The sequence below is a fragment of the Podarcis pityusensis genome (genome assembly GCF_964106645.2).
Source record: "Podarcis pityusensis genome assembly, chromosome: 7".
Classification (NCBI taxonomy): Eukaryota; Metazoa; Chordata; class Lepidosauria; order Squamata; family Lacertidae; genus Podarcis; species Podarcis pityusensis.
Window position 1 is genome coordinate 24,538,632 of NC_138031.1, and position 25,644 is coordinate 24,564,275.

General features: G+C 41.1%; 2 protein-coding genes across 3 annotated transcripts in view; both read right to left on the reverse strand.

Moving 5' to 3' along the window:
* MATN2 (matrilin 2) overlaps positions 1 to 13,793 on the reverse strand; it is a 48,318-nt gene extending 34,525 nt beyond the window's left edge. The window contains exons 1-4 of the mRNA XM_081013862.1: positions 13,659 to 13,793; positions 8,776 to 8,940; positions 5,441 to 6,010; positions 4,632 to 4,754 (exon numbers count right to left, since the gene is read on the reverse strand). Coding sequence (XP_080869988.1) covers positions 4,632 to 4,754; positions 5,441 to 6,010; positions 8,776 to 8,890 — 808 coding nt within the window. The 5' untranslated portion in view covers positions 8,891 to 8,940; positions 13,659 to 13,793. The remainder of the gene's footprint in view (positions 1 to 4,631; positions 4,755 to 5,440; positions 6,011 to 8,775; positions 8,941 to 13,658) is intronic.
* A 7,654-nt stretch (positions 13,794 to 21,447) lies between these two features.
* Positions 21,448 to 25,644, reverse strand: part of LAPTM4B (lysosomal protein transmembrane 4 beta) — a 50,706-nt gene continuing 46,509 nt past the window's right edge. For both annotated transcript variants that reach the window (XM_081013894.1, XM_081013893.1), the window contains exon 7: positions 21,448 to 24,924. In XM_081013894.1, coding sequence (XP_080870020.1) covers positions 24,850 to 24,924 — 75 coding nt within the window. In that variant the 3' untranslated portion in view covers positions 21,448 to 24,849. The remainder of the gene's footprint in view (positions 24,925 to 25,644) is intronic.

Consider the following 25,644-nt stretch of genomic DNA (forward strand, 5'->3'; position numbering starts at 1 on the left):
ATCAGGCAACAGCTTGTAAAGTAAGTAAAAATATATATAATTTACTTACTTATAATATTGTACTGGTTCACAGAAGTGGCAGCAGGAAAAACTATGCAGGCAAAATACTTATATTTACAATATAACCAGCTTCAGCCATGTGCCTAAAAGCTGCAGCAAGCAGAGGCATATCTGAATCCAACACTAGTCAAAGGAACATAGAGAGGAACAGGAAGTACTATATGCTCCTTCCTCTATAGGAGAGGAGGGGAAACGACATCACACAGAGCCCTCTCTACCAATTGTATGGTCTGTGTTAAGTTGTGGGTGAACATATCAGACGACACAGCGATTCTTCAAACAGCTCTTGTTTATTCAGAGGCCAGAACAGAACTGAACTGAAGGGCTCAGTCAGCCTGCTTATATAGAGCTCCAGTACAACGTTACTGTAGCAACTTTCTAAAACTATCCAATCACTGAACATCACTTTCAATCCTTCATTTGCATAACTATCTACAGTATCCCCCTGCTGGCCCAGGGTGAGAACTTCAGTACATAACAGTCTGAGTATCTGCCTATCAGCAATACAGCTCTGTGGATTTAGCCCCTTCTCATGCTAACTAACAAGAATATGCATTTGTTAGGTTTGGCTGGTTATCTCCTACATGAACTATGCTCTGTGTGAGTTCAGTGGGTGCCTTAAAACATGTCTCAGTATCTTCTGCAATGCAGAGGGGTCCCATCCCAAAGCCAATATATAGCCAACTGGCAGATTTGGTAGCAGTATAAATATGCTTTTAGTTTAAAATTCTGAAAGATCTTTTAAGCTAGAACGATCTCCCTCAAGAAATAGGATTCAAACAATTAAAAAAGAGAATACTTTGCAGTATTGCTTTTAAAAAACCAGTATCAGGTCACTAATTGCCCCTACAGCCTACAAACTAAATATCCACAATCGGTACTACTTAAGTGATTTAAAGTCACCCTTGCTTATTCAGATTGTTTTTCCTACCTCAAGAATTTATGACCAGGGAGATTTGGACGTATTTAAAGATAAATGTGAGAAAGAGATTAAAATAAGCAAGTCATGTTTAACACAAGCCCATGATATATAAACAACTTTATAAAAAAATAAAACATTCTAAAACAAAGTGTCAAAACTGATATGTGATACTGATACTTTAAAAACCTAGACATAATTCTGAAAATATAGATTAAATATTTGGTAAAAGAAGCAACCGTTTACTTATACAATCTGTGCTCACTGTGACAAATATACGCATGCTTTCCCAGAGAATGGCATGCTTACTTTTTCCCCAGCCAAGACTTACTATAGGTTTGTTTTCTGCACGAACAAACTGGATACGCTATATCTAGTTTCTTCAAAGTTCCCTCTATGCCTGACACATTTTGTTTCCTTTCAAAAAGGAAATCTTAATTGCCCAAATGTGAGAATAAACAAAACATTATTTAAATGGTGCAACTATTTAGAAACCAACAACACAAACAAAATAACAGTAAAGCTAAGGATAGCCATGTAAGTCTGTTGCAGAAAAAAAACAATGGGGCTGTTGGGGCTGCATCATTGCTGCTTACCAGGACACAAACACACCAGCAGAGCCAACCTGATGCTTTCTCTGGTGTGCCTGAGCCAGTCCAACTTCACTGCCATCCTTTTTCAGCCGCTGTCCTTGTAAGCAGCAAATAACCCCAATGCCAAAAGGCTGGTTTCCATGGCAGTGACCCCACTGACTGCTCCTGATCTTGACACTAAAAATAAAATGAACTCTCATCTGTTTGATGAACCAATTCTGTTTAGTGAGCAGAATGGTTTTAATCGATTTTAAGAAGCCTTCCAAACTCCTCCTCCTCCTCCCCCCCTTTCAAACTCTCTTTAAAAATAGGAAGGGATAAATTGTTGCAGGCTGCTCTGTGCGGGGAATTCCAGACTTGTAATATCAATACTTTAAAGTACCCTTCTTTGATACATGTACACTTTGGGCTTTTCCTGCTACAGGCAACCACACTCAACATCTGGATATTGGGTGTAGGGAAGCCATTTAACACAGTGGCACATTTCCTATACGCCTAAGTCAATGCTGATTAAATTAATGGGTCACATATATGTATAAACTGGTTGTGGAACTGCAGCCAGCGAGTGAAATTCACAAACCTGAACTACTAGTGAGAGCCTTGCCATTTACTTTAATGAGATGTGAATTATAGCCAGTGACTTTGAGAGATTAGAAAGGGTAAGTGATTTTGAGGATGTTAAATTTAGTGTGGAAGTTAACTGAAAGCCGATGCTAGCATTTAGTGAAATACATCTGGTTAATGTTGACCATGTATTGTCTGAAAATGTAAACAAGGCTTATTTATATCTGCAGAGATTAGAGACCATGTGAGGAATGTGCTTTTGGCCTTATATGCTTCTGGACATTCTATAACACATGCAAATAAAAAAAAATAAAAAATACAATGAGTGGAAATCAACATCACACTCTTCCCAACATTCAATCTATGTGATCATTCCAGCTTGCCAAACAGAATGATACTCCTTTCTTCCTCCTGCACACTGTTCTGGGGTGGTTCAGAGCCAATTTTATGTGGTGCAGTGGGAGAAAGAGGAGGAAAACCCTGGCCAGAAAGCTTCTGCTGATGGGGCTGGTTAGATGAATCCACTCAATATTTTTGGATCACACTGTAGAAGTGGGTTTTTTAAAATTGCTTTTATTTGATGCAAACTGTCATTCTGAAAGGTGGCATATTAATATGTAAAACAAATCATTAAAATAAGGCAATAAATAAATCACACTAGGGCTGCATCAGCTTGAATTTAACCCTTGCCAACAAAACTGTTCTAGCATCCACCTTTCTTAATATTCTACAATAGGTGTGACAGGGCCATCAGCAGCGCATACATCCACAGCTGCCACACATGCTTCCTTGGCCATAGTTACCAGGGAAAAAATATCTTGGGGATTCTATACTTAGCTTAGGCCACAATATAACTATGCCATTTTTTTAAAAGCGAGAAAATCCTTTAGAATGGTATATAAATGGACCATCATCACTCTTGCTCCCTCCATGGCTCTCTTTCTCTCTGCACTTAATTGCAGTGAAGACACTTATGTGCTGTGTCAGGAACGGCGATTCTACTGGTGAATTAATGCGCATTCCTACTGCACCAATTTCTGGCAATTTTCATGGTCACCCATTGGGCACCACTCATCATAATGTTCCTTGCAGCCAATTTTCTGCACTACTGTCCTAAATCAGTTAAAGGTAGGTAGCTGTGTTGGTCTGCCATAGTCGAAACAAAATAAAATAATTCCTTCCAGTAGCACCTTAGAGACCAACTAAGTTTGTTATTGGCATGAGCTTTCGTGTGCATGCACACTTCTTCAGATACACCTGAAGAAGATATATGAAGAAGTGTGAAGCTATTTGAAGAAGTGTGCATGCACACAAAAGCTCATACCAATAACAAACTTAATTGGTCTTTAAGGTGCTACTGGAAGGAATTATTTTATTTTGTTTGTCCTAAATCAGTACTTTATAAGAGAAGGCAATAAGCTGTATGTCATAAAGTGGTGGTGTAGGGGCACCTTCTATTTAATTATGCCCATGCTATTTATAATTTTTATCACTTTGCTGTACATAACTTGAACTAAGTTATCATAGGAAGGAAGGCCACTTAGAATCCAAAAAAAGCCATGTGCTACTATATAATGTTTATTTTGAGACACAAGTGGAGGAAAAACATAATGATTTGCCTCTGAGGGAAATCTTCACTATAAACACTGTGAAGAAGTGCATAAAGCATTTGGTGCCACAATGCCACGTTGATCTTCTGGACAAGACTATTGCAGCTAATTATTTTTTCAACATGTTACAGGGTGACATAAACAGGAGAGAAGTCCTAGTCTAAGACTCCAGATCTTAGATGAAACATTTTATATTTTAAATGTATTCTACACTATAGCAAGCAATAACCATGATAAGATCTGAGACTAGATATCACACACTGTTTTGGCAAGGAAAGTGAAGAAATCTTTGGTACAGAGGAAAAAGAAAATGTGAGACAAAATGGAAATGCAAAGTGTTTTTAAAAAGTTTTCCTACTATTAAAATGATGGGAGAATTGAAAGGGGAAAGACATAGGCAAGAGGTACAGGTACTACCAACTATATAGCAATATTGGTGTTCCTGTGGGCAAACCACAAAAAAACCATGGATCTGTTGCTGAAAATGTTAGCATTTCCCCCCTCAAAGATGTTTCCCCATCATGCATAGTGCATAATATCCTGGGTGCTGTTATGCTGAGAGTTGTCCAGCTCCCACCAGAAGCAGCCAATGATATGCAGAAAAGGAAAGTACAGCATTACATTTACATCAGAAACTGCACTATGTTGTAGTAGAGAAAACTTAACGTGTAGCTTTCTTAGAATATGTTGATACACACACACCAAAAAACCATTCCACCATTTTACCTTATAAAACAAAGTTATCAGGAGTGGATATATTGATTTTCCAAGGAAGTAATGTCAAATGTTTTCAGGCTGTTGAGACCACAACAGCTTTGCAATTTTACACCAAAGACTGTATTTATGAGTTGGTAAGATATAAGAGAGATACAATAGAAAACTCACTATTGCAGGTCCTCTGGTCTGAGTTCAGAATATACCCTTGTTTGCATTTACATACATAAGATCCAGGAGTGTTGATGCAGAAATGATCACAGCCATGTTCAGTCACACTGCACATGTGTTGGACTGAAAAATAGAAAGGTAATTAAACAAAACTACTTCTGCTAAAGACTTACCGGTAATATACGAAAAGACTAGGTAAGAGGTGTAAAAACCTAGATAAGAGGTTTTTCTTTCAATGGGCAAAGAGAACATGCATATTAAAGGAATGAAACGAGCACCAAAATAGTCTTTCCTGCTCAAAATGGTTTGTAACCATCCACAGTTTCCCATTCTGTTTGAACATGGGAAACTCTTTGTACAAATCATAGTTAATTAACAAACCAGGATATTAAACTATTGTTTGATTCTGGCATGTACAGGTGAACGACCTATGGCAGCTTACCATATTCAGAGAAAACAGGAAGATGCAGTTCATTACTGACTGCAATCAGAAGTTTTACATTTCCTCCCTTCGCATGCAAAGAAAGAAAGGGAAAGGGAAAGTGTGTGAGTTCAAGGTTCACTGCGGCTCATGCACATAATGGAAAACTATTTTTTGTTGTTGCATCTGAACGCAGCCTTAAATAATTATTTGTGGTGCTTCTCAAAAAACCTGCCTATTCATCAAACACACTGCAATTTGTCTTTCACGATAAGGAGCCCATGGTTCTGGCATGCACCTGTTTCTTTTAAAAACAAGAGGGAGGTAGGGAGGCACCTTTAAAAGACTTTTCAACAAAACTTTCAACATCTACGTTTAAGAGACTTACCACAAAGTTTAGTCTGGAACACAGAAGTCAGCGTTTCAATCTGGCTAAAATTTGCAACCAAAAACACATGGTCTTCATAAGGTTCACTCCCAATGGACTTGAGGGTATTCATATCTACTTTTCCCACGCCAATAGCAAAAATCAGAATTCCCGAATTCCTGGCTTTTGCGGCAACATCTGCAACAGGATCTTGAGGCCTCCCATCTGTCACTATCATGATCACTCTAGGCACGTTCTGTCGGAGTGGCCGAGCCCCTTCGGATTCTGAAAATGCGATGTTCACTGCATACTGAATGGCTAATCCCGTCATGGTACCTGTGGCCAGGTACAACATTCTTTTCACTGCTCTCTCCACATCCTGTTTCCTCCTAAAGGTCTTCAGGGAAAATTCCTGTTTGACTGTGCTGGCATATTGAATGAGTCCCACTCTAGTAGCATCCGGGCCAATGTCCAAAAACTGCAAGATGGTTAAGATGAATTCTTTCACTTTCTCAAAGTCATAAGGGCGAACACTGCGAGAACTGTCGATGATAAACACAAGGTCCAGCCGTTTGTTATTGCAAAAATTTTCTGAAAAAGGAGAGGGGAAAGCAGATATATAAAACAAACAATTCCCCAAAGTGAGTATGATGGGTCAGGTAGAGTGCTTATAATTTGAATTGAGAACTAGGAAGCAAATGAAATTTAATTTACAACCCACAGATACTCAATCTACCAATATTTTTATTGTTCTGGTTAGAGTGCTGGACTAGGAACTGGGAGACCGAGGTGCAAATCCCCACTCGGCCATGATGACCTTGCTACGGTCTCCATCTTTCAGCCTTGCCTACCTCACAGGGTTGTTGTAAGGCTGAAATGGGAGGGGCGAGTAACATATATACCAGTCTCACCTCTTTGGAGGAAAGGTGGAGTATAAACATGCTACAGTCAAACCTCGGTAGTCGAATGTAATCCATTCCGGAAGCCCAATCGGCTTCCGAAATGTTCAACAACCGAGGCGCAGCTTCCGATTGGTTGCAGGAGCTTCCTGCACCCAAGTGGAAGCTGCATTGGATGTTTGGCTTCCGAAAAACATTCAAAAACCGGAGCATTTACTTCCGGGTTTTCAGCGTCTGGGAGCCGAAATGTTCCAAAACGGAGGCGTTCGGATCCGAGGTTTGACTGTACTAATAATACTAAAAGAAGAATTGTGAATTAGCATAAAAGATGTAGGCAACAACCAAATTTAGCTAGTGGTAAGAACCTAACATTATGGGCTCCTATTCTGAGTCTGCATATTCTGTAGTCACTGAAGCAACATTCCATCTTGGGGAAATACAAAGTCAAAATTATATTTTTTTGGTTTTTTTGTACTGTTGTCTATTGTTGCGTACTTAAGCAAATGGTTCAAGGATAAATACTGAAAACATGTTTGTGCAATTTATTGAGGGAAATGGCCATATTTCCCTCTGGTTCATTTGGTCTTTTGTCAGCAACCAGAAACATTTGTGGGCACAGAACAACAATGTTATTTGCGGTCTATGAAGTAACTATGTTTTATTCATTTGGGGGCTACAGTCAAGGTTTCTTCAGAGAGTCACAGAAAGGTTGACAACGCTTTCAGAACCAGAGGTTGCTGAACATCCTCCAAAATGAGCAAAAATGGCATTCCAATTCTAATGAGATGCAGAAATGCTGGCATATTTATTAGTTTTCCACATTATTACCTCACTCCTGTATGCAGTTATTTCTCTCTCTTTTTTCTAGCGTAGAATAAAACACCAATAATTATGGTATAATAATTGTACATGGATAACACGCGAGGGATATTTGCAGGAATGAAGTCAGAAAGAAAGAAATTAAAATAGAGTTGGAAGGGCTGAACTTAAGTTTGGTCACCACTGGAGACCAAACTAGGAAGTCTGGACCTCAATCTGAGGAGTTGGATCCAGTTCATTGTTTCTCTTCCAATTATGCCGTAAGCTGGAATTCTCTGTGTTGATTCAAATGTAGTTGAAAAAAGTCGGGGTGGGGGATTAACCCTCAAAAGATGCTTATCATTTCAAGTAAAAAAATTAGGTGAGCTATTTTCAGTGTAACTTTTCAGACTCAAGTACATGAAGGAATGGAGCCAAAAAGCCAACACAGTCTTCTCCATGGGCCCTGTCAGTTGTCACAGGGCTCTTACTTGAATGCCAGGTGTAGGTTCCTCCTTCCCAGGACATTGTTTTGGCACCAGTTTTAGAAGTAGTGATGCAGCTTTGGAATACTAATAGTCAGAGGGCAAGTGTTAGTAACTAAAGCTGTGGATTTTGCATATGTTCCATAATTAACTAATCAGAAATAAGAATAAATTGGGTCAAATGCAGTACTCTAGCCAAGGCAAATTTTGAAGTCTTTGCAAACATCACACGGAAATGAAAACTTCTGGCTTTGTTTAACCATGTCCACAATTCTGGCTCTGATTTACAACTAATGTAGTCCAAAAAGGAAAAGAAAGGACAGGATAGGATATATACCCCTCATGGAACTTTCTGACGCAATTCTAACAAAGATAACAATACTAACCAGCAAGGATTAAAACAACAACTGTGAACATAAAACTTTAATTTTTGTGATTTTGATCCCAAACCTCTTATTTGGAATCCAGTGTTTATGGCACATTCATAAGCAATGGAAATATAAAATGTGCATTAGGTCATCTAGTTGAGCTTCTAGGAAAATAGATTTACTGTACTAGTTTATTCCAGGCACTTCAAGCAATAGGGTATAATTCATATAATTGATGCTATTAATACCAACAATTTCCCCAACATGTACGTGCCATTTTAAGTGTCAAACTAGACATTTATGAATGTAATCATCAACCCACCATGCCTTTTTAAGCAGTAAAAGCTACTTCCAGAAAGGAACAGGCACTAGAGAGGCAGTGAAGAGAAGGGAGTGCTTGACTATTTTCTTGCTCACTGTTTCTTGCTCCAAATCACTCCAAAGCAACTATCTCTCTGCCCTCCCCCCTCCCCCTAAAATCATGGCTGTTTTGTAATCTGATAAAGGAAACAGCAGGCAAGGAAAAGGTTATGCAAGCCTCTCTCTGCCACTTCACCAGGTTCTTTGGTCCATCCAGAAGTAGTGTTGCCTGTTTAAAAAGACCACTCATCATAATAGTATATGCATCTTCCCAAACTGTTCTACTTCTCTGCTTCCCTATCCTATCTCTGGTGTTGTGGCTTCCACAATAATCATCCCCTCCAAAAGAGCAGAGCAGCGCAGTCCCCATTGCTTACAATCTACAAGCATTAGGAAGTCCTAAACTGTATGCAGGCATTGTTTGATATTGCCAACTTGCAACTCACCAAGTAAAGAAACATCATTTCTTTGACTTAAAAGTGTCCCTGGAAAGCGTTTCTCTCTGGCCAAGGCAGGGAAAAGTCCAACCAGCAAAAGGAAGCATGAGATCATTTTCTTCATTTTTCTGAAAGAACAAAGAATGGAGCAAGATGGATAATCAGGGCACTTCACTGTGACAAGCGGAAATGAGATTAAGTTTTATTGTCAGGCAATCACTGCCAGAAATATGTCATGCACCTTTCTTTTAATGCTGCTTCTTTCTGAATGTACACACAACAATTTATTATTATTATTATTATTATTATTATTATTATTATTATTATTATATTTACTTATATCCCACCCTTTCCCCAATCCAGGACTCAAGGCAGCTTATACAGATAAAATAAAAAGGTAAAGGTAAAGGTACCCCTGACCGCTAGGTCCAGTTGCGGACGACTCGGGGGTTGCATGCTCATCTTGCTCTATAGGCCAAGGGAGCCAGTGTTTGTCCATAGACAGCTTCTGGGTCATGTGGCCAGCATGACTAAGCCGCTTCTGGCAAACCAGAGCAGCGCACGGAAACGCTGTTTACCTTCCCGCCGGAGCGGTACCTATTTATCTACTTGCACTTGATGTGCTTTCAAACTGCTAGGTTGGCAGGAGCAGGGACCGAGCAACAGGAGCTCACCCCGTCACGGGGATTCGAACCGCCGTCCTTCTGATCGGCAAGTCCTAGGCTCAGTGGTTTAGACCACAGCGCCACCCACGTCCCCCTATATAGATAAAATAGAAAAAGCTAAAAACATAAGACAATGCCATCATTAACAATCTTATATAAAAAGACTAACAACATTTATAAAAGACTTTAGAATGTGCTGTAAAACATCTTCCAGTGATTTGATTCATTTGTATTCTGCCCTTCTTCCAAGGATGTCCACTCCTCAAAACAATCATGTGTGGGGCAGGTTACACAGAACAGGTTGATTCGCATATTGCAACAGGAAGCATACATAGAGCAAAGATTTTGCACCTGGATCTCCTATGGTGAAGCCTAACACTTCACACCACAACAGGTGTTTCTGTGCCACACTAACTCGCTTACTTGCTGTGATTTGAGATTATGAATTTCGTGCATATATTTTCACTTCTTTTTGCACTGTGATATGGGCAGTTGAAGGCTGCAATTCTGCGCAACACTTACTTGCAGCGGGGATAAAATGGGAAAGGGGGGGAAACTGTGTCTGCCATCTTGAGCTCATAGAGGAAGGGTGGGTTAACAATTTAATAATAAATAAATGAGTAATCCATTGAATTCAATGGGGTTTAGTTCTGAGTAAACATTCCTAGGGCTTTAGCATTGGAGAAAGGCAAGATGTTAAGTTTTTCAACATATAAATGCAAATGTAAAACAAAGAAAAGGCCACATATTTACAAACACTCACAATATTATGTCGCCCAGTGGGTTAGGATACAGTAAAGGTAAAGGGACCCCTGACCATTAGGTCCAGTCGTGACCGACTCTGGGGTTGCGGCGCTCATCTCACCTTATTGGCTGAGGGAGCCAGATTTGAACTGCCGACCTTATGATCGGCAAGTCCTAGGCTCTGTGGTTTAACCCACAGCGCCACCCGTAGCGCTTATTTATTTACTCAGATTTAGTTTGGGTTAAGCACTCCCTTCCCCTCTGCTCCTTCCCTCCTTCAAAGCACCCCTTTCTTTTTCAAAGAAGATGCCATCTGGGCTCTCTTACACGTGGACGCAGTATCATTTGCTCCACAGAGGGTACAGTCCAAATAGACGACACCCAATTAAACCAGGCAACACCCATTTAAAAATACACATAAAGTATCCAAATTAAAATAGCATTAAATCAGCTAAAGCTCAACAGTACTTAAAAACCTTGGGCACATTCTACTGAGGAAAAAAAATTATTACTTCATTACTGTGTTCCATTAAAAGACAAATGGATGCAAGAAAACTCTGTCATTGTCATTGTTGGCATCTGCCTGTCTCAACAATGGAAGCGTGAGCCAATGGAAGAGTGCGCTATTGGGGCTAAAGTCAAACCATTGGAGAATTTCAGCGCCAGCTGTGGCTGAAGAGATCAAATAGGAGAGACATCTTCTATTGCAGTTGGGCCAGACGAAGGCATCCGTTTCGCTGTTACAGATGCACCGTGGCGTTTCTTCTATCAGCACTTGTTTCTCCTCTGATGACTGCTGTGGATTTAAAGCATACTCAACTCCTCCCAAAGAATCCTGGGAACTGTAGTTTGTTGGGAGATGTAGGGGCAAACTGCAGTTCCCAATACCCTTTGACGGAAGTAACATGCTTCAAATGTGTTTCAGTTGTATGGTGTGTACACAGTGTCAGTCTCTAAGGACATAGAGCAATCCTAATTCCAGCTTGGGTGGAAGATGAAGGGGCAGGCAAAGACCTGTTCTCTGATACAGCAGCCTGGAGCTGGCAGTGAATCAGGTCCAAAGCCATCAAGTGATGGCAGTGGGCCAGCTCTGGAGCCAGTAGATCCCGGACTGGCTCACCCCTCCCTGTTACTGTTTTGAGTCTTTCTGTGGGCTACTGCTACTGGGAATCCCACTGGCTGTGTTTCCAACCACCTGCACTTTTGCCAGGCGGAATGGAGATCTCCATGCGAGAGGGAGGCCAATGAAGCTGTTTTGGACTGGGCCAAGGAAGATCTCCAACCCATCCAAGACCCACCCACCTTCAGTGCAACAGTTGGGGGTTTGGATCTCTGTCTTATTTGCTTATTATATTTATATCCTAGCTTTATTTATTATGGAACTCAAGGTGGCATACCTAGGGTTTCCAAGGAGGCTCCAGTCTAGGCAATAACTAGGCGCAGACCTGCTTAGCTGCAGTAATTTTGCTGCATCACATGTCTTCATACTATGCTCCAGTGTCAAGGAACAAAATAAGAAAAAAGGGAGTTGTGTTACTGTTTACTTGGGATCTTTTGGATACTGTCCAATAGGTGCTCATGAGAACACATGCAGACGTAGTCCACAAAGCACTTACAGTTATGCTACTGTAATGGGAATTTCAGTTCCTTAGAGAAACATTTGGAATATTGGTACAAAAAGGGCTGGGATACAATTGTGATTGAAACATTGACAAATAACATAAAATTGGCTCAGTCATCAAAAAAAAGAGGAATGTTTTTGGATCACAGTGGTTTGATATTTGTAATGTATGTAAATAAGCAAGCAGTAATGTAATGCCGCCGTCTTAGGATGACACTTTGTGGACCTTTTTTTTTTTTTTTACTGTAGTAACATTAAGAATAATAGCAACATTTATTTGAAGAAAGATGTTTGGCTCCCCTACAGCAATCAAGTGATGGGATCTCTTTTTCTTCCTTAAAATACCTGGAAAAGTTCTCATTCACTGCTGCAACATTTCTTGTCAGTAGTCAATCCATACTGAGAAAGCTAGAAGTTATGCTCTATTATCTTAAATTGCATACGGAGCCACTGGGATCTCTGCAGCTAACATTTTCTAGTTTAATAAAGGCAACTATGAAGAAGCATATAGTGATATTTGAAACAGTAATCCCATGGTTTGGTCAGCTTTGCATAATTTCCACTGGATGTGGGGAAGCAAGATTTACTGAGGAAGATTTTTGTAATGACGTTGGTCTCCTAGTTGGCAAGTTATGTTCAACTGCTCTACAGACAAAGTATCTTTTCATCAAATTGATTCTTTGGGGACAGCTCATTTGATCTCTTTGAATTGAATCTGTCATATTTTCCACAAAATACTTAAGATTAATAGTACCATGGAGTTGGCAGAGTTAGGTTATGTGTTTTATGTGGTGGAACAGATTTGATTTCTTAAGATTCAGAACTTATGGGACTGAGATTCCAGTGTTGTATTGACCACAAGTCATCAGCACTGAAACTCATATAGATAAATTTTTCAAAGTGCTTCCATGTGAAAATGTACACAGAGCATGTATTCTACCAGAAGACATATGTATGCACATCTTCTTTGATTTTTGTTACGTACTGCTCGTGTTTAAAGATTTGAAATAGCTGCGTGGATACCTAGTTCCCAATGCAACATTTCCACATTAAGAGGTCCAGCAGTGACTTTGGAAATGGCAAATCATATACAGTACATACAAGAAATTTAGCTTTCTTTGCTCTGGGTCACTTTCATTTGTCCTTCCTCCATTCATGCCAATGGAGCCCTTGCACTAATTAAGCCATTATTTAGCCACTAGATATTGTGGGAAAAGGTTGACTGCCTGTTGTTGAGAAAGGGGGGGGGGGCAAGATGTATATAATTGCAAAAGGAAAAATGCAAAATTGAAAAGGAAAAATGCAATTTGCTGAAATAATAATAATAATTTATTTATACCCCACCCATAATTTATTATTTATACCCCACCCATGCCTTCCCCAGCCACTCTGGGCGGCTCCCAATCAAGTGTTAAAAACAATACAGCATTAAATATTAAAAACTTCCCTCAAAGGTCTACCATGTGGTTAGAGTGTTGGACAAGGACCTGGGAGAGGAGGGTTCGAATCCCCACTCGGCCCTTACCATCTCTTAAGCCCAACCTACCTCACAAGGTTGTTGTGAGGCTGAAAAGGGCAGGAAGAGAACCATGCGCACCACCTTGAGAGAAAAGTGATATATAAATAAAATAAATACATAAATAAGTGGGCGCTCCCTTAAAATACTTCCCGCTCCCCTCCCCATGGTCCCTTTGCTTTCAGACACAGATAAGTATTAGGATTCTGTGAAAGCCTTGCTCCCCTACTAATGCTTATTCTATTGCATTCTCCTAAAGCAGTTCCACACCCCACACCCCCCGCCATTGACGCCTGAGGTCCGGCGCCAAAAGTAAAGGCAGCCCTCCTCAGGCGACGCCTCTTACCTGACTCCCTTCCCAGGCGCGGCGGCGGCGGCGGCGGCGGCTCCAGCCCCGAAAGCCCGGAGAGCAGCAGACAAGCGGGCAAGGAGGCAGCAGGCGGCGCGCGTCCGGAGGAGGAGAGGGGGCCTCCTGGCAGCGCGGCTCCGGCTCGGCAGCCAAGGAGGACGGAAGGGGGAAGCCGGCGGTGCAGTCGCCTCCCCGTCCCATCCGGGAGAGGGCGCTGAGCGGGGAAGGGGAGGAGACGGCGGGAGAGTCCAGCCCGGCCGCGCTGCCGGGCGGTGGGGAAGGGAAGGCGGTGGGCGAGCGCTGGATGCTCCCGCTCTGGCGACTGGTGGTCCGGAAAGCGGAGGTCGTAGTCTCCCCTCTCTTTCTGTGGCGCCGGATTACCCCTTTGGACTCCTCCTCAGAGACTCATAATTCTAATTTTCTCGATTATGCAACTGAAAAGGAGCAGGACCTTTGAAATCAGTAGTTTTGGTTGTGAACAGAAAGAAGTAAACATTGCTGTGCTGGCCCATTAAAAAAGCCAAAATCCACATATTATAAGGCAATATTATTATTTTTATATTTGTATAGCATCTTTCTGGCCAAAGAAGCCCAATGTGGCGCACAACATCTTGAACATGCAACCGTTTATATACAGTAATTGAAGCAATGTTACAAAACTCAACACAATGGCATAGGATAACGGGCTCAACCAGGGGAGTCCTAGATCCCAGAGTAAATATATATCTGAAATGCCTGGGAAAACAGAAATGTACGGAAGTGACAACTAAAAATGGGAAGTGTGGAGGATAACTGCGCTTCCCGGCGGGTGTGTGTGTGTGTGTGTGTGTGTGTGCCACAATTGAGGGGCCACCACCGAGAAGGCCCCGTCTTGAGTTGCCTGTTGATGGGATGAAGAGCTGGGCATCCCCTTCTCACCTTGGAATACACATTGGAAGGCATGTAGGGCTTTGTACACCAGTACCAACACCTTGAATTGGGCTTGGTACCTTTATTAGGCAAATCAAAATATCGCCAAATAGCATGCAAGCTTTTCAGTTCACCTGATATCTTCATCAGCCCTAAGTCTTAGGACCTTTTCCCAAGAGACACTGAACGTTGTTTCCACAAATCAGTGTTTGCTTTTCGTGCGTCGTTAATTCAGATGACAAATCTAAAACGGCTTGGATGATAAGTTGCTGCTCTGTTTACCTAAGGAGGGGCACCATTTCCATAAATGCCCCCTAGTAGTCCCCTTCACCAAACCCCACATCATTTCCAAGGGTCCTCAACCCTCAGGAGCATACCATCAGGGAGTGAAAAGTTGGTTTCCACAAATAATGGATCATTGGGTTTGGGGATATTCAGACAATCTGCATGTGTGAAAGATCTCTCACTAAACGGTTTAGGGAGCACTCATATGCACATGAAACTGGCATAAAAGCTGAAGTTATGCCAGAGTAAATTTACACCAGATCCAAATCCTGTTCAGCAGCACTGCTGCTCTGCCTAAGCTTGGCAAAGGGATAATAAGTGTTTAAAATGGTGTCCTATGCTGTACTGCCAGGTCAAGTAACCAAGCTGAATGGGTTTAGGATCCAATGCGGTCCCGCCCCTGCTCCATCCCTGAATGCCCCTTTTTGGAGACTTTACACCAGTCTCAGCTCAGCCAGCTTCAACTGAGCCCTAGATGAAAGAACAAGTTACACTGGGGTATCTTGGGCTGAGATGAGGTTGGAGATTTAACACCAGGCTGCTCCTAGATATTGTTGGGATTTCATTCCTTCATTGCAGGATGTGTGATTGTTTTCATCACATGTCTGTGTTGACATTCCATACTGTTGGAGTCATGAGAATGGAAGTTCATTTACACTGTTCCGTTATGTTGTCCTATTGCTTTTAGTCTGCTCTCTCTCAGAGAAGAAGGAGGAGAGAGGAGCTACAGTGGTGCCTCGCAAGACGAAATTAATTCGTTCCGCGAGTTTTGTCATCTTGCGATTTTTTTCGTCTTGCGAAGCACGGTGTCGGGAAAGTTTTGGAAAAGCTTCAAAAATCACCAAAGTCTTTAAAAACCTCAAAAAAGGCTACTACACCGCGTTCTATGAGTTGCTCCTCGAAGTCAAGTCGCAACTGTATTAACAGTGTTAAGAAAAAGGAAACAAACTTGCAAGACGTTTCCGTCTTGTGAAGCAAGCCCATAGCGAAAATTGTCTTGCGAAGCAGCTCAAAAAACAAAAAACCCTTTCGTCTAGCGAGTTTTTTTGTCTTGCGAGGCATTCGTCTTGCGAGGTACCACTGTATGTTCCTTTGTTCTGTAACACTTGTATATAATAAAGTAACTTAGATTCCACACCTCAAATGCCTAGCTTCTGCTTGGACTCTGCTATTGTATTGTGTGCATATATCTTCGGATATATGTTGCAGAAGAGCATCGGGAAAGAAGAGTGATGAATCATCCTGAGGGTCGCTTGTGGGGGAGAAAACAGCTGCCTAGTTTTTATCTTAAGTGACAGAAAAAGCCAACTTGGTTTGTATGTAAGGTTATATATATATATATATATATATATATATATATATATAATCTGCTTTTCATTTTATCTGAAACTGAATTTTTCCAAAATACAACATGTTCCATTCCAATAAAAGTCAATACAATAAATGGTATCACTTTTTCTCTTACATTGTGTGGCCAGCTGCAATTGTAATCAAAGCTTATTGCAGTGGATGGAGATGCATAAACTTATTTTGAGTAAGGTGGACTTTTGTTGGAATACTTTTGTTGGAAGCAGTCAGATGGCTGGCATATAAATATTTAAATTATTATCATTACTATTACTAGCTTACAACCACTACAAAAGCAGCCTAGAAATGAGAAAATGTGAAAAATATTGTAGTAGGAATAAGTTGGTATAACATTGATTCTGTAAACATAAAGGTAAAGTAAAATATATAAAAACGTTTATATCAATCATATATCAGCACCAAGAAGAAATTGATTCTCATAGTTCTAAGCAAACACCTGAGTCTTTGGTCTTTTTCTTATTGAATAAAATTTAAAATAGCAATCTTAAATTAAACAGAAGAATAATCACTGGACCATCCAAACATTACTCAGACATTTAAAGCATAGCATGGGCAATCTGAATTTGACATGGTTCTATTTCACCAAAACAAATGCAACTCTTCAAAGAAAAACAATGTAGAATCTCCAGGATTCCAGATATTCAAGTTATTGAAATAATTAACTCTCTTGGCATCCTACACCAATTGATGTAATCTCTTCAGCTTGGTTCTCCAGTAAATATCATAAAGATGTCACTCCCTTTGCCAATCTGATTCATAAAGATGTCACTCCCTTTGCCAATCTGATTCCAATCATAAACTGCTTGCTGTCTCTTAGGACGAATAAAGAGGCAGATGGAGAACACCTTACCAATGTTAATTGTTTAGTTTTTTCGAACTGGCTGCAATAAATCTCACTTCAAGGGGGCAGGATCAGAATGTCAGTAGCACAAATACTGAAGAAAACATATTTGTAGGTCTCTTATTTCTTATTTCTTCTTTCTGTTTGTAAGGGCACTGCTTTTTATGGCAGGATGGTGCACACATTGGGAAGTGAAGAAAGAAAACATTTTTGCTGCAGCTGCAGACAGTAGGAAAGTCCCCTTTGCAGCAACCTTTGAGAGCCTATATTTCTGATGCTCAGGAGCAGTTGAGGAAAAAAAGGAGGATGGGGAAGAAAAAGCCAGGAAATACACCATAGAGTCATAGAATTGTAGAGTTGGAAGGGACCACAAGGGTCATTTAGTTCAACCCCCTGCAATGCAGGAATCTTTTGCCCAACATGGGGCTCAAACCCACAACCCTAAGATTAAGAGTCTCATGCTCTACCAACTGAGCTATCGCTCATGAACCAGATTGCCCAGCATTAATAGAAGGCGAAAGACAAGGGACTAGTTGCCTGAATTCAGGTTGTGAGGTATGCAGAAAAGTGGGAGCACCAACCAAACTGAAACCTAAGAAGCTGCCTTCTGAGTTTAACTTTGTTTATCTAGCTCAGTCTACACTGACTGGCAGTGTCTTTCCATTATTTCAGACAGTTTTTCCAGCTCTATTTGTAGATTGTTATATATTCAGTGGTCTAAGTTTGCCTGAGCTTGAGTCTGGACTAAGGATTCTGAGCTTCTGTGTTCTGATTTGATACATGTTGTCCAATCACAGAACATTTCAAGATTTGGGCCTCTGCCATTGGCCCTTGAACTCTGAGTCGTGATTCGCTGTTTGGTAGTGTAGACAGCCAATCACGTTGGGAGTGGGAGTGGCTCAGGCTTTCAGAAATGTATATAAGGAGTTGCTTTGCCTCTGTTTCCCAGTTATGTAGTTCAATAAAGGTTCTTGCTGTTATCACTGTGTCTTGCCTCATGGGAACCCACCTACACTTCATAGATGTTGAGGACTGACCCCAAGACATGCAAAAGCAGATGAGTGACCATTGGGATATGGCTCTCGGAAAATCTCAAATTCCCCCACTCCTTGTTAGTGGCATGTAAAGAAAGCCCTGTTTGGCCTCCAAATACTAGCTCCAGGATTTTGGAGGCCCTTAGCCGTGGCACTCTTGGTGAGTTCCTTGAACCTGAAAGATTCGGAACAAAAATGTTATTAATCTGCATGTGATTCTTTTGGATACTCTGCAAAGTAGGAATGATAGAATGGAAGATGGCTGGCCCTCTGCTGAACCTGAGGTCCTGGCAAACGCTCAACCTTAAGAATATAAGACGAACCTGCTGGATCAGGCTAAATAACACCTTTTCCAGTAGCTACATTTACTCCTTCATGTAAATATCAGGGCCATTGGCTTAAACTTCTGCCTTCAATGGCCATATAGGAATTATATGAAAGTGTTATTTTTGTTAAAATGCTACTGTAATGCACACACAAATTCATATACATAGAACCCGTTGCATTTAATTGTGCCTTAATAACTTATACAAAACAAACAGCTGTTTCAGGTAAGTGTCAAGATAAAATGTGTGTTTATAGTGTTTGCTTGTACTTCCAAGTAGCTTTATATTTTTTGGCTGAGCAACGGTGCTGTCATCCCAGTGATCCAGGATCTTATCCATATGACAGTACATGGATGCAAAAGGTCACAGATCTGGCATCTCCAAATCCAGCTGAATTAATAAAACGAAAAGCTGGCCGGTTTTGCAGAAGCATTTTGGTTGAAATCCAAGGATGTCCAGACAGCTGTATTGGAGCCAAAATGCCCTTTGAATGGTGTCAGACGCTATTTTACAGCTTTTAAGATTATGAGTTAAGATGCTGTTAGTGTTTTAATTTTGATTGCTCCTAGCTGAGAAACTCACTTTAAAAACGAGACAGGAGATTGAATTTACTAGAAGCAATTGTGCGGTCTATTTGCATGATCTAGGAACATACAAACCAGTCACTGGACACTTCATTCAGGGCAAGGCATTGTTAGAACACAATTCCCAACTCTTTCCTGACACCTGTTGCTAAACTGGTTACTTTGCTAGAACCATCTCAGAGGTCGCAGCCAAGATGCCCATCTTGCTAAATCTTGGTAACACACGACCAATTAACAGCCTCATCAAATATGAAATTCTGAGCAACTGATATTTTGATCGGCACCAGATCTTTCCACTTGTCACGCCACTATTTCAACAGTTTTTGGATCCTTTCTCAAAGTAGCTGGACCTTTTCCTAGAAAGTTCATCCAAGAAAGATTATATTTTTGTCAAAGTAGAGCCACTGTCTGTGCATTTGGGTCCAGCAGGGGTCTTCCCAAAGCACGATGTTCCTACTTACGGCATGAGCATAACTCCTCTCATGCAATGGTGCTTTCTTCACCGTCACTCTACTCCTGAAGAAACACTCCTAGGGGCCAGGGGACCTTTTGAAAGAGCATGGATGTGGCTTGGACAACTGAAAGGAGGCAAATTGGTGGAAACTGGAGGAACACAGTATAGAAACCCATAAAATGCACTTTTGAATCCATGTCTATAGCTACCTAGGCTGATTACGCACCATATATTCAAAGCACATTCTCCTCCACCCCCACGAGAAGCCTGGGAACTGTAGTTTAAAGGTGCTGGGTAGTGTAGTTCTGTAAGGAATAAACTATGGTGCCCAGGATTCTTGATGTGTACGTGCATGTATGCAGCTTGGCTTTTGTAGCTTTACACTTCCATAATAATTTTAAGGTATTAATGTTATTTATTTTCAATATCTATCTACTATCCAAGAACCGAAGTTGTCTAGGCAGTTTGCAAGTTAACAAAAATTGAAACCTAATACGAGAAACATAAAATATAAAACCAGCTTTATTCTGTACCAGGGTGTAAGAAAGTCTTGTTGATTAATTGGGCCGCCATAAAATATTTTCTGCTGGTGTCAAGCAATAGCATTCATATTGCCTGCATTTCCTATGAAACAATAGGAGGAGCAGATTTGCCATTCAAGTCAGAAGTGCAATAGAGCAATTTTTTAAAAAAAGACCCATCAAATGTGAGCCGGTGTATAGGGCTACTTTTACAGGCATGGTTCTTGGCTGCTTTGTACATCTGCACACCTAACACTCAACTATGTATTTTTTTTTTAGTACTTCCTAGGTTTCTATGTTAAATCTGCCCATGTGGTGTAGTGAACAGAGTGGCAATCTTAAATTGAGATGTGGAATTAAAACTGCTGAACCATGCAGACATTGGTCAACATTTAGCTACTGTCCCCTCAGGCCAATGTATCACACATATATATTGGACAGTGACTCCACGTATTTCGCCTTCACCTTCTCAAAGGAAGTGTGATCCAGTGAGACTTATCAGTGATAATGCAAGAGCTCTACAACTGCCGATATTCTGATTAAAAACACACCCACCCAAGTGAAGCAATGCTGAAATGAAATGCTTGGGGAAAAAGCAGTGCCAAAAACAACCTGCACTGAAGTAGGTATGGACACTTGTATAACACAAGAGTGGAAAAGTACAGTGCAATTCTGGGTCATATAAGCAACAGAAGAATCAAGGGTTACGATAAAGCAGATGGGAAATGTCTGTTCACTTTGGAATGCTTAAATCTGAGTGCAAAGTAAAACATTTGCTATGTGGGATAGAGGATTATTGGTTTTGTGTTTTATTTTGTATTCTCATTTTCTATTTTTATGTTGTGAAGCACTTTGTGATCTTCAGATGAAGGGCAATATACAAATGTGATAAATAGCCACAAACCACACACAGCACAGCAGGTGGAGTTAAGAATTTGCATGCCTTACCTTTGTTGGTGCTTTTAAAAACAAACAGCAGCAGCAGCAGCAGCAGCAGCAGCAGCAGCAGCAAGGTCTTAGCTTTTATTGCTGTGTGTAGCAAAGAATATGCAGAAATCTGCGCATCAGAACTTTGAGGTCAGTAGGCTGATCCATGGCGAGTGTCCTTTTTAACTCCTACAACAATGCAGACTATTGTGTCCTGCAAATTAATCTGTCACAATCCCTGAACTTGTGTTAAGAAACTCATATCATCAGCCAAGGCTCTTCTCTCTCTTCACTGTTAGAGCAAGGCAGGTGATGATAAAAGACAACTTGGAAGTACCCTCAACTCTAACTTCCATGCTGATGTATGAGCTGAGTTGGTTTTCGTCTTCTCTTTTGCAACAGATGGGAAGCGCCCAGAGTACAAAACAGCAGACGAGGCTACGATTTGCATGCAAATAATAAATATAAAATTAGAATCAGGGCTTTTTTTGGGGGGGGTCTCTTGTTAGTTGTACAAAGAAAGGGCATACACAGACATGAGGAAACATCCCTTTTTATTAGAGACTGATTTGTTTACACAGAAGATTTGAATGAGAAATATGCACAAGCACTTATTTTCATATGTTCCTTAATATTCCCAAAAAAAAATTAAATAGTTCAACCAAACAAATGCCTAGTATGGTATCTGGTCCAGGTAAGCCAAAGCTAAATAAAATCCTACAATTTAACCTGTCTACAAAGATTCCATGTTGCCTTGCAAAGCAAACAAAAACTCCATGCCTACCTACTTAACTCATTGAGGAGGGTTACATATCAATGCACTGATAAGTTTATAAACTAAATTGGAACATATTATTGCCCAGTTGGTAGGTGAGCATAAAGTCATCAATGGTTTGCACAGGGTGTTTAGGCACTCACAGTGGTGCCCTGGCCACAGGATTTCCTTTCAGCCATCTGGGGCGGAAGAGAGATGTCACATAACTTTCAGTGTCTTTACTTTATTCTCCATTTGATCACTGCCAATTTGCAGGGCCTTTCAGAGGCTGTGACGGGCCCCATTGCACCATGTGATGTCATGTGTTCACTGTGTCGTGCTGTGCGATGTCATGTGTGTGACGTACATGACGTCACACACACGAGCCAGGCACCTCTAATGTGGGTTGGAACATCTGTTCAGCAACAAGCTATGTAGAATCTAGCACGCACACACACACACCCTAGAAAAGAATGCTAAAGAACTGTTCTTCTACTACCTGCTAGTAAAACATACTGTTGCTGACCTTACTGAACTTCCTGGCCTATTTCCTTCTACAACCACTGGGTTCGATGACACAATCTGCTGTTGAGCTGACTGCACTCTGCACACAGCCCAACAGTGCAGTGGTTCCGGTTGAACTACACATGACACTAGTGATGCTTGCTCAACACGACTGCTTTCTTTTTGGACAAAAAGCAGCTGAAGGCCCTGACCTGGACCCAGTGCAGGCTTCCTGTTGGAAACTGCTCCCCACCCAGGTCACACACATTATTTGCTTTCCAAAGGTGCTGTTTGGAATAAGCACTACAGAACTTTGGAGGGCAAAACGTCACCAGGAGAGAAACAGTTTTCAGCAAAAAAAGTGGCACAGTTCTGGACTGGGCTGGGAACATGCTAAGTTGCACTCTTTGAGGCTTCTCTTAAAGGTAAGATTGGCCAGGATAAGCATGCTTGTTTAAAAAATGCAGCTAGCATTATTTTGTAGTTTGGTTCCCAGTGACTTAGGATACAAACCAGGAGGTCCCTGATGTGAGCTTTGACTCTGCTATGAACAAACAAGCTGGCCATTAGGCAAGCCACTCTTAGCCTCAGCCCCACATCTGCAGCATGAAGGTAATAATACTGATCTACCTTACAGGGCTGTTGTAAGGTTAGAAGATAACGAGTGCGCAGTGCTTTGAACCTAAAGCACTTATAGAAATGCTAATAATTCACAGTAATACTTAACAGGGCACTAACAAATGAATCTCACTAGAATGTTTATAAATGCAAACAAGAGGACCAAATATTCTCACACTTAAGCAGATAGCTAGATATACATATATTTGATGGGCACAGAGTGTTGTTCCCAAAGATACAACTGGGAGAAATAATTTATCCCAACTGGTGTGTTCCTTAGCATATGGTCCCCAGAGTGCTATATTTACAAGCGGACTCCCATGGGAAAAAGATTCACATTTTGGATACTCAAAGAGGTATTAATTGTTTACCAGACCCAATGACTCCAAAGAACGTATGGCATAACCTTAAATCAAACTGCACACAATCCATACAAAGTTTAGCATTTCAAAATCACCACTGCTTTCAATGGGAGGTTTATGCACTTGCTTGTCTTCCACAGAAATGAAAGAAATTTCAAAGTGTTTTCTTCCCATTGTTTGCAATTGTCGGATGGGATGACATCAACAGGCAAAATAAATTATCAGAACTATCATAAGAAGAGAAGGAATCACTTAGCCAAAGGCTGAAACACAGAATTTCCATAATAAATCTAATCTGGATTAGAGACTATGCCCCCTTTTTTTCACTCGCACATTGATTTGCCATAGATGTGACTGGGTTCACCATCTTGATACAATGCATGATGTGGTACCCTGCAACTCTATCATGTTTTCCAGCTCTCCTTCCTATGATTAATCTTAGGGTCACAGATTAAAGCAGTAGGAAATGTATTTGCCAATCCATGTCAAGTGTCAGAAACGTGTGTTTTTCACCTCTCTCTTTTACACATACATACAGACCCCTATTTTAATGTGTATCTATAGAGAGAGAGAGAGAGGTACTTCTTACAAGCATCCTGAGTGAACAGGCCTAGAGTGGGTAGGGAACTGATGTTAACATTAGACTTCCCACTACAGAAAATAGTTGCAGCATCAACAGGGATGCGGGCAGTATTTGCAATGCCTTCAAAAAGCCACATCTGTGCAACTTCAAGGTCCCCAGACCAGGCCACTTAGGGATCCAGATTTGGAGTTGACTTGAAAAAAGGGAGCTTTGGTCTGGAGAACCACATTAAGACTGCTGGCAAGAGAAAGGGCAAAAAAAAGGGGCCAGTGGCCTCACTTGAACTGGCCAATTCTAGGGCAGGAGGGTAGTAGGTCAAAGTGCTTGCAAGAGCCAAAATTTCTGTAGCAAAAAGTTCAATCTAATCTTGATGCCCAGAGCTCTTCCAATACACATACTTCCCCTCTGCATTTCTGAGCGATTAGCCAGTCAGAAAGCACCTTTGCGCTCAGAGCACAATTTAAAGCAATCTTTTTCTTTTTACTAATAGCTGAGCTAGACCTTTATAAAAAAAATTGTGTTCTCAACCACAGCTCTGCTGTAGAACGATGAAAATTTGTTTCTTCAAACCTCAGGGTAGCTATCCACTTTGTTAAATTTTGAGCTTTGAGGACACAAGCTTTTGCTACCACAGCTGAGAAATGTGTTTAAAAAGGTCCCAAATATTCCTGATGAAATAAATATAAGCTCAACTGTTCAGGGTACCTTCTGTTTTGTTTTATGATTGTGGATTAAAGGACAATGTCACAGCCTGAGGCATGATCCAGAAATTAAGAAGACAAGAGAAACAAAACTCCACACTACAGTTTACACCCCTAGATATTTTCTAGATTTGCAGGAGAAGATGTGAACCCCCCCCCCAAAAAAAACCAAACCTACATTGCAACGATTATCACTTTAGCTAATCAAAATGGTTCTCAAGCCAGTTCAATGCTGCTTTAGGCAAATAGGTTTTTCTTTTGAATAATCTACAGCAAAATAGCAATAAAGACAACCTGGGAGATAATACACCTGTCCTGAAAAATGAAAGAATCTATTGCTCAGGTGTCGTGAAAAGTAAAGCTATTTGTTCTTTAGGTACATTTCACGCACACACACTCGCTCGCACACACGGCTCCTCATGCAGACACATAAGGTGGTGGGGGGTCTTTGGCAGCGCCATTTGCAGGATCATCATAGGGTGGCAGCAACACCTGGGGAGAAGCAAAAAGGAAAGAATCAGTTTTGAAAATGTAAAAATCCACAAAGACTCATGCGAATCTATTACCAAGTTTTATGCCTCTCAGCCTCAGTAGGTTTCCGAGCACAATTCAAAGTGCTGGTGCTGATCTTTAAATCCCTCAACGGTCTCTGTCCTGTACACCTGAAGGAGCATCTCCACCCCCATCATTCAGCCCGGACACTGAGGTCCAGCGCCGAGGGCCTTCTGGCGGTTCCCTCACTGCGAGAAGTGAGCTTACAGGGAGCCAGGCAGAGGGCCTTCTCGGCAGTGGCGCCCGTCCTGTGGAACGCCCTCCCATCAGATGTCAAAGAGATAAACAAATATCTAACGTTTAGAAGACATCTGAAGGCAGCCCTGTTTAGGGAAGTTTTTAATGTTTGAAGTTCTTATATCACCTACATCACGGGGTTGTTGTGAGTTTGAAATGGGGAGGAGGAGAACCATGTATACCACCTTGAGCTCCTCAGAAGAAAAAAGGTGGTATATAAAAGTAATATAAATAAATACATTTGTATCCCATTTTTGTTTCTTCAAGGGGCTGAGGGACTGGTACATGGTACTGCCCCAGTTTTTCTTCCTAGCAATTCCTATAATTTGGCTTGACAGTGAGTCGGGTAACCAATCTTACACTACTCACACAAGGTTGTCAACGTCAGGCAGTTTCTAACCCTCCCACTCAGCAGTCCTGTAA